The 10,000-nt window shown below is 42.0% G+C and overlaps 1 protein-coding gene across 1 annotated transcript in view; it reads left to right on the top strand.

Annotated features, from left to right (window-relative positions):
* LOC138956737 (chymotrypsinogen 2-like) overlaps nt 1–1,807 on the top strand; it is an 11,357-nt gene extending 9,550 nt beyond the window's left edge. The window contains exon 9 of the mRNA XM_070328015.1: nt 1,675–1,807. Within this exon, the coding sequence (XP_070184116.1) occupies nt 1,675–1,762 (88 nt within the window). The 3' untranslated portion in view covers nt 1,763–1,807. The remainder of the gene's footprint in view (nt 1–1,674) is intronic.
* The last annotated feature ends 8,193 nt before the right edge of the window (nt 1,808–10,000 follow it).

Here is a 10,000-nt window from a genome sequence, read left to right as displayed (position 1 = left end):
ACATCACTATTCGCATTATGACGTCTTCTCGAATTTGCTTTGCTTTTGACGTCAGAGATGTCACTTCGAAAGAGAAGTTTTAATCAATATTGTATGTCTTAAAGATTAAGTCCACTTCGCGAAGCTGGTTGCACCTAGCTATTGCACGGAATTTTCGGTAAAAAGACTTCGCGAAGTCAATTTCGGGCTCAATTGGTTTAAAACAAATGTTTAATTTCTGTGTACACGGTCGTAACATTGAAGTATCAAAACAACAACAGGTATGCGGCTTGTAGTGTTGTCATCAAAACGCATTTACGATAAGCAATAACTGAGCCGATGGCAGACAGTCAGGTTATTAAGACATATATAGCAGTCAATCGATGAATCGCAGAAATAGTATCCAAATTGGAAAAGGAAAAACAATGAAAAGAAATTAAGGACAGCTGGCAGTCACAGGATAGATTTTTTTTTAATCTCTCTCCATATTCAAGGTAAAAATAATAAGGCTGGTATTCACAAGATTTTGTTTGACATATTCAGGACAAAAAGAACATGTTTTTATGATTAAAAGCCGTGAAGATAGATGCCACCAAGTTCACAAAGGTAGCCTACCTTAGCCGCACATTATTTTTCATAAACCGAGCGAAAGAGAGTGTTAACGTGGTTAAAAGAATCAAGTTGGCAGTCACGAGATCGTGTTTTCCATTTTTAGGGCAAAAGAGAACGTTTTTCTGATCAAAAGCCTTGTAAGTATATGCCAGCATGTACAGACTTCACTTCCTGACCGGACATAATCCTTTGCGCAAGAGTGGGTTTTTTAATTGTTTTTTTTTTTTACGAATAAACACACAAATACAAACATTGTTAGGGGGTTGCCTGCGAAAGTATATGTGACAATCTTAAACAATCTTGCATTTCTTAAGTTGAGTAGTTCTGGATAAAACAGCGGTTTACTTGAAATACACTCGATTAGTCCGTGTTGCAGTCACAAGTTATGACAATGACAATGACAATGACAATTCTTTATTTAACGAGGGTAATAGATGAAGCAGTGGTATGCTTTTTTTACATCCAGCCCTCGCCCTAAAGAGGGACTATCTTATGCTTACAAGTTAGCAGTCACGAGACTGTTTCCATATTCAACGCAAAACGGAGAGTATTGTTTACATGGTTGATGGCATTGTAAACATATGCTGGGACATGTGCAAACTATACCGTGGCATCTGTGCGAGACCGGGAAAATCTGTCACGCTTCTTCCCTGTTCCGCCCGCGACTGCTTCTTACACCCTTTTTCAAGTGTTCTGGGTGGAGGAGGGTGAGGGAGGTACCCACTTCAAACATGTGTAATTATGCGGTGTTTTTTTTTGTAAGAGCAAAACAACAGGTTACCAGATGAAATTAAAAGAAATTAAAAGAGGAATATGTTTAAACGTCCAATAGACGATGTTCTGAAATAACTTTGTATGGTTTGTATTGGTTGTGAAAGAGTGAATTCCTTTGCTTTATACTATTGAGTCAATCATGAGTAGCATTAAAGGCCAGTCACTCACTAGGGGGGGTGTCTGAAACACGCGGACAAGGAGCTCGTGTGGAAAGCTTGCCTCAATAAAAGCAAGAGTATTTACCCTTTTCACAACCCATACAAACCCGACCGAGTTATTTCCGGAATTTGACAATTTCACTGTCTACAGGGACTGGATCAACACCGTCATACAGCACTACACCAACACGCGCAAAAGACGAGGGCTGGAGGCTGCTCAGGGTCTGCACTTCGTTTGAAACGACTCTGGAATTTCAGACAAATAAAGATGGCGCTGAATTGTGCGGCTTTTCAAGTGTGTTTGTTTCTGATTGAAAGCAGGTACAAGAACTATTGGTGAGAAACACGAGGGACACTGACGCAGAGTTAACCCATAACAAGAGTTTTTAATTGTACGAGTTTTTGCCGTTCACGAAAAAGATAGTGTTTGGACGAAACAGATAGTGTTTGGGCAAAAAGGATACTGTTTGGACAGTAAACGGGCGTGGAGATTCTTTGTTGACATCAGTAAATTCAAGTTTTGCCAATATAAAAACCATTGCCACAAGTGTATCTATTTGAATTTTTTACTGGACTTATTTTGTTTATCACTGATGCACCGAAAAGTTGCTTCGTTATTATGTAAGAAAAGAAACAGGTCCTTGGTGATGTGGAAGGCCAATATGGTATAAAGATCTTTAAAAAAAAAAAATTTAAAAAACACACACACACACTTCAAGGTTGGCTTAATAGCTGGTCGCAATATTTTGGCTACTGTGATGGAAAGGCGTTCGAAACTTGACCAGTTCAGATAATCGTCTGAAATAAAAGGGAAACAGCTCTGTTTACACTCCGAATAAGAGAATGCAATGAGTTATCTTTCCTAAATTATAGCCAAAAATTAATAAGATTACATCCGTTCGTGCAGTGTTGTCGGCACTCGATAGCTACGGCATGATTAAACATAGCACCTCGTTTAAAACTATCGAAAGCCTTTTGGCTCATAACCTATGCGCGAAAATAAATACTAAATACGCGCGTAATAAATAATAAATACGCGCGTAAGAAATGATTCATACGCGCGTAAGACTGAAATAAAAGTATTTATTACGCGCGTATGAATAATTTCTGACGCGCGTATTTATTATCTATTACGCGCGTATGAATTATTTAATACGCGCGTATTTATTATTTCTTACGCACGTGTTAAACATTTCTTACGCGCGTATGAAATATTTAATAGACGCGTATTTATTGTTTATTACGCGCGTATTTATTATCTATACCGAACCCCCCGCGGGTTAGGGGGAGTCCCATATTGGTTGGGACGAGAAAGAATTTACCCGATGCTACCCAGGATGTCGTAATTAAGAGGCGACTAACGGTTCTGTTTCTCCTTTTACCCTTGTTAAGTGTTTCTTGTATAGAATATAGTCAATGTTTGTAAAGATTTTAGTCAAGCAGTATGTAAGAAATGTTTAGTCCTTTGTACTGGAAACTTGCATTTTCCCAGTAAGGTCATAATTGTACTACGTTGCAAGCCCCTGGAGCAATTTTTTGATTAGTGCTTTTGTGAACAAGAAACAATTAACAAGTGGCTCTATCCCATCTCCCCCCTATCCCATCTCCCCCCTTTCCACGTCGCGATATAACCCTTCGTGGTTGAAAACGACGTTAAACACCAAATAAAGAAAGAAAGAATCTATACCGAGCAACAAAAGAAACGCGAACAAATTCGTCATTGTTTGATTGACAAAATCTCCAACAATTATAAAGTTGGAATTATTAAACCACAAAAGTTTGATGAAGGCATGTTTGACCTTGCTTTTGTGTGATTATTTTGATGCTGTGACTGTTTTAACACATGGGACAAGCAGGTTTAACGTTAAACACATAATGCGCGCTCGCAGCACGTGCAAGTGGAGCAGGAGAAATCTGATGTGTGAGATGTGTTCACTAATGCATTAGCAACCAAAAGAGACCATGGCACGCTTGCTGCCAGTCTCACTTTTGAAACTGCCAGGATGCCAAGATTGACACCACCAAAATGCCAGGTCGATTTAAAGCTGGGGATGATCCAGAAGCGCTGGCATGTGCTTTATACGTGCACATGTCAACAGTATATCACCTTCAGCAATGTTCTGTTGACATTGGAGGCACTGCAGTCATGCAACGCGGTGAATTTTTCGCATTACCCCAATAAGACAAGATCGCAATTTCCTGCCACAACGTCTTCGAGATCGATTTAATACAGCCACTGACACTACCAGGAACATCATTGGAAGCCACCAGTGTCCGATCAGTGGCCAGAGAGCGCGATGAAGACTGACTGAGGGAGACCTTCAAAACTTCGTTAACGTTAAACCTGCTTGTCCCGTGTGTTGAAACAGTCGCAGCATCAAAATAATCACACAACAGCTATGTCAAACATGCCTTCATCAAACTTCTGTGGTTTGATAATCCTATCTCTATAATTGTTTGAGATTTTGTCAATCAAACATGGCAGACATTTTTTCGCGGTTTTTTTGTTGCTCGGTATATTACGCGCGTATTTAAACATTTATTACGCGCGTGATAAATGTAGGAGTCACGTGGTTAAGCAACTCAAAAACTCGGACGATCGTACGACTCTTTGCCAATTTCTCACGATCGTACGGCTCTATGCTAATTTCCCACGATCGTACGGCTCTATGCTAACTTCTCACGATCGTACGGCTCTTTGCTAATTTCTCACTATCGTACGGTTCTATGCTAATTTCTCACCATTATATGGCTCTATGCTAGTTTCTCACAACCGTTCGGCTCTATGCTGATTTCTCACCATCGTACGACTACGCTAATTTCTCACCATCGTACGGCTCTTTGCTAATTTCTCACCACAAAGCCCAATGCCAATTAATGGCAAGTCTTTTCAGTTCTGTCAGTAACAAATTCGATGCGAGTTTCTCATCACACAGCCATATCCCAATTTCCCATCACAAAGAAAATAATATGCCACATTTTTCATCCCAGTCTATGCCAATTTCTCATCGAACAAATCTATGCTGAATCTCCGCTACACAGCTCTGTGTCAGTGTCTTATCACAGAGCCTCATGCCAGTTTTTCAACACACATCCCTGTGGTAGTGTCTTATCACAGAGCCTCATGCCAGTTTTTCAACACACATCCCTGTGTCAGTGTCTTATCACAGAGCCTCATGCCAGTTTTTCATCACACAGCTGTGTCAGTGTCTTATCACAGAGCCTCATGCCAGTTTTTCATCACACAGCTGTGTCAGTAACTTATCACAGAGCCTCATGCCAGTTTTTCATCACACATCCCTGTGGTAGTGTCTTATCACAGAGCCTCATGCCAGTTTTTCAACACACATCCCTGTGTCAGTGTCTTATCACAGAGCCTCATGCCAGTTTTTCATCACACAGCTGTGTCAGTGTCTTATCACAGAGCCTCATGCCAGTTTTTCATCACACAGCTGTGTCAGTAACTTATCACAGAGCCTCATGCCAGTTTTTCATCACACATCCCTGTGTTAGTGTCTTATCACATAGCCTCATGCCAGTTTTTCAACACACATCCCTGTGGTAGTGTCTTATCACAGAGCCTCATGCCAGTTTTTCAACACACATCCCTGTGTCAGTGTCTTATCACAGAGCCTCATGCCAGTTTTTCATCACACAGCTGTGTCAGTGTCTTATCACAGAGCCTCATGCCAGTTTTTCATCACACAGCTAGGTCAGTGTCTTATCACAGAGCCTCATGCCAGTTTTTCATCACACAGCTGTGTCAGTAACTTATCACAGAGCCTCATGCCAGTTTTTCATCACACAGCTGTGTCAGTGTCTTATCACAGAGCCTCATGCCAGTTTTTCATCACACAGCTGTGTCAGTGTCTTATCACAGAGCCTCATGCCAGTTTTTCATCACACATCCCTGTGTCAGTGTCTTATCACAGAGCTTCATGCCAGTTTTTTCATCACACATCCCTGTGTCCATTTCTTGCTGCAGAGATCTGTGCCAGTTTCTAAAATATATTCTATCCTGCTCGTCAGTTTTTTTCTCAAGCCATTAACGGCGTAACAGACAAGGTGGATAACAACACACCGAAAACAAACAACGCGAGGGTGTGTGACAATGCACCGAATGCAAACAACGTGCATATTTAGGCCTGCTGACAACGGCAGCATTAACATTGTCATTCGGCAGATGTGTACGCCTCGAGAAAACTGGTTATTCAACAAATACAGTGCGCTTTTCTTTCTCTCGGCAAAAGAATGTGCATTGCGCATAACGGTTTCCGTAGTAGTAGGATCTTGAACCCGTGTTGTGTTGTACTGCTGTGTCAAGATGGAGAAAACATTATTTTGCAGAAAACTGTTCAAAAGGGTACCAGTGTTAAATCAAACTCCTGCCCAGCATTTCTACTTTGATCTGTCACGCAAAATTGTGATTTTTTAAAGATTTGTTTTATTATTACTTTATTTTATTTTATAGATTCCATTATATGTTTATGTATAGCGCAGGTTCGGCACTTGTTGCTCTGTGAACTGTGACCAACCATGCGGAAAAAAACCGGTGTGCTGTCAGTTGAGTGACCCTGCTTTCTCTTGTTCAAGGAATGTGTTTGTTCTGTGTAATTTGGACGTGGATTTATTCATAAGCTTCTACTATATTTCCTCGTGAATTTGCCGCGTAACTACGCTCTGCTGTCACAGGTATGATTTTTGAGAGAGAGAGAGAGAGAGAGAGACACAGAGACACAGACAGAGAGAGAGAGAGAGAGAGAAAGACAGAGACAGAGACAGAAACTGAAACTGGAACTGAACTTTATTACCAAAGGATAGAGGTTTTAGGCAAAGCCTAATCTTACAACCTGTCCCTTATACAAACACTTAATACAGACGCACATAATATAGATAGTAAAATTGACAAGGTTATTGTTACTTACAGACGTACATAATGTAAATAGTAATAAGAAAAGGGTTATGGTTTTATATACACATTCAAAAATGGGAAAAACAATATAGTGTGGAAATTGCAGCATAGTTGCAATAATGCATTGCATATAAACATTTAAAACAACTAATAACAAAGGGGAGAAAACAAATGTGGGGAGGAATTGTCCCAATCATTCGCATGTATATCATTATCAATACATACACATAGAGAACAAATCAAAATACAACCATAACTTGACTAAATGTAAAAAGCACTAAAATATCAGACATGAAAAGTGTTCTATTTACCAATTAAGCGGGAATGAAACTGGCGCCTAAACGTTTTCACAGAAGAGGCATTTCGGAGGGGTAGGGGTATGGAATTCCATAGAGACGCTCCTGAGAAGGCTAAACTTGACTTATACAAGTCTAGACGAGGGATGGGGGGAATCAGGTTCTGGGACCCATATCTTTTTGTGGCATGTCTGAAATGTGAGAGAGAGAGAGAGATAGGGAGAGAGAGAGAGAGAAGTAGAGACAGAGAGACCGTACAGACAGAAAGACAGAGAGAGAGAGAGTGAGTGAGACAGAGAGACAAAGACAGAGAGAGAGACAGACAGAGAGAGAGAGAGAGAGCTGAGACAGAGCGACAAAGACAGAGAGAGAGAGACAGAGGGAGAGAGAAAAAGACAGAGAGCGAGACAGAGAGAGAGAGAGAGAGAGAGAGTGAGTGAGAGCTGAGACAGAGAGAGAGAGAGAGTGAGTGAGAGAGCTGAGACAGAGAGACAAAGACAGAGAGAGAGAGAGAGTGAGTGAGAGTGAGAGAGAGAGAGAGAGAGGGAGACAGACAGAGAGAGAGAGTGTGAGTGAGAGAGCTGAGACAGAGAGTGAGAGAGTGAGAGAGAGCTGAGACAGAGAGACAAAGACAGAGAGAGAGAGAGAGAGTGAGTGAGAGAGCTGAGACAGAGAGTCAAAGACAGAGAGAGAGAGAGAGAGAGAGAGTGAGTGAGAGAGAGTGAGTGAGAGAGAGAGAGAGAGTTAGTGAGAGAGAGAGTGAGTGAGAGAGAGAGAGAGAGTGAGTGAGAGAGCTGAGACAGAGAGACAAAGACAGAGAGAGAGAGAGAGTGAGTGAGAGAGCTGAGACAGAGAGACAAAGACAGAGAGAGAGAGAGAGTGAGTGAGAGAGCTGAGACAGAGAGACAAAGACAGAGAGAGAGAGAGAGTGAGTGAGAGAGCTGAGACAGAGAGACACAGAGAGAGAGAGAGAGAGTGAGTGAGAGAGCTGAGACAGAGAGACAAAGACAGAGAGACAAAGACAGAGAGAGAGAGAGAGTGAGTGAGAGAGCTGAGACAGAGAGTCAAAGACAGAGAGAGAGACAGAGACTGAGACAGAGAGACACAGACTGAGAAAGAGATAAACAAAGAGACAGAGACTGAGACAGAGAGACACAGACACAGAGAGAGAGAGAGAGAGAGAGAGAGAGAGAGAGAGAGAGAGAGAGAGAGAGAGAGAGTGAGTGAGTGAGAGAGCTGAGACACAGACAGAGAGAGAGTGAGAGACAGAGAGACACAGACAGAGAGACAGAGAGAGAGAGAGTGAGTGAGAGAGCTGAGACAGAGAGACACAGACAGAGAGACACAGAGAGAGAGAGAGAGTGAGTGAGAGAGCTGAGACAGAGAGACAGAGAGACAGAGACAGAGAGAGACAGAGACAAAGACAGAGAGACAGAGAGAGAGAGTAATTATTCACTGCTGGAATTCATTGCAATTACGATTGTGTTTACAAGGCCCACTTGATATCACAAATTTCGCAGCTTGAACACGCCCTGGATCGTGGAACCCCTATTGTGTTCACCGCAGGCGCTACACACGATTATGTCCCCCGCACGCAGAAGCAGAGTTGATATATCGCAAAAGAATTGCCCTGTGAAGGTATTTTATGGCAGATCACATTATTTATTATAGATATTCCGAAGCAGACTTGCCTAGGCTATAAGTACAATTTTTACTTAGGTCTTGTTGTGTCCTCGTGAACAGTGGCGTTCGATTTTTCTGCCGAAGTCCGTGAAAATTACGCAGAGAGGTCTCAATTTCTTACAAATTAACCCAGAACTACCATTTCAATCACTATTCTAATACTCACAGTTCAATCTTCGATACCTTGCAGACTTGTATGCGCGTTTTGGGGCACCAGCATCGCGGATAAGCTGCTCTAATCTAGCGTTATTTTGTGGTACTCGATTCTCTGTGGGTAAGGTCCCCCGCAGACACCAGATAAGGTCCCCCGCATTTTTGACCAAGCTGCGGGGGATCTTACCCCGTCAAATTTCACTTTTAATCTTTGTACCCATCGTGAGTATAACTACTAAACTAAGCTGAAACTTAAAAATGGAAAGCAGTATCCACAAGTAGTTAGACTTTGACAAGCAAGAAGATTTAAGCCCCTCTGTTGACCGTGCTTTGTGTTATTTTATCATTTTTAACGTGGGGGTCAGTATTTCTGACCAGTCTTGGTGAAATTTCTTTTTTTTATGTAGTACACGAGAGTATGAATGGTAAGAAAAGTGGCTGATCCAATGCAAAAAAAAAGTACCGGTCAGTATGATATAAACTTCAATACACTATTTTAAGGCATTTATTTGGAGACACCTACCACATGGTTGGTCTTGCAGGGGACATAATCGTGTGTAGCACCTGCGGTGGACACAACTGGGCGTTCCACGATCCAGGGCGTGTTGAAGTTGTTGACCCACCGAGCTCCAAACCGTCGTGCCCCGCAATTTTGTTTGATCAACGTTCTTTATTCCCCCCCCCCCCCCCCCCCCCCCCCCCAACCCCCACCCCCCACCCCCCGGTTTTCCGTAGTAGGATCTTGAACCCGTGTTCTGTTGTTCTGCTGTGTCAAGATGGAAAAAAAATATTTTGCAGAAAAGTGTTGAAAAGGATACCAGTGTTAAATCAAACTCCTGCCTAGCATTTCTACTTTGATCTGTCACCCAAAATTGTGATTTTTTTTTTTTTTAAATCCATCATGTTATTCATAGAGCAGGTTCGGCACTCGTTGCTCTGTGAACTGTGACCAACCATGCGGAAAAAACCCCGTGTGCTGTCAGTTGAGTGACCCTGCTTTCTCTTGTTCAAAGAATGTGTTTGTTCTGTGTAATTTGGACGTGGATTTATTCATAAGCTTCTACTATATTTCCTCGTGAATTTGCCGCGTAACTACGCTCTGCTGTCACAGGTATGAATTTTGAGAGAGAGAGAGAGAGAGAGAGACAGACAGACAGACAGACAGACAGACAGACAGAGATAGAGACAGAGACACAGAGAGAGACACAGAGAGAAACAGAGAGAGACAGAGAGTTAGTGACTGAGTGAGAGAGAGACAGAGACAGAGAGAGAGAGACAGAGACAATTATAGAGAGACAGAGAGAGAGAGTAATTATCCGTTGCTGGAATTCATTGCAATTACGATTGTGTTTACAAGGCTCACTTGATATCACGAATTTCGCAGCTTGAAGTTGTTAACCCACCGAGCTCCAAACCAAAATGCACCGCAATTT

The sequence above is a fragment of the Littorina saxatilis genome, linkage group LG2 (assembly GCF_037325665.1).
Source record: "Littorina saxatilis isolate snail1 linkage group LG2, US_GU_Lsax_2.0, whole genome shotgun sequence".
Lineage (NCBI taxonomy): Eukaryota > Metazoa > Mollusca > Gastropoda > Littorinimorpha > Littorinidae > Littorina > Littorina saxatilis.
Note: the sequence above shows the minus strand (reverse complement) of the source record. Positions and strands in the feature narration are given on the sequence as shown.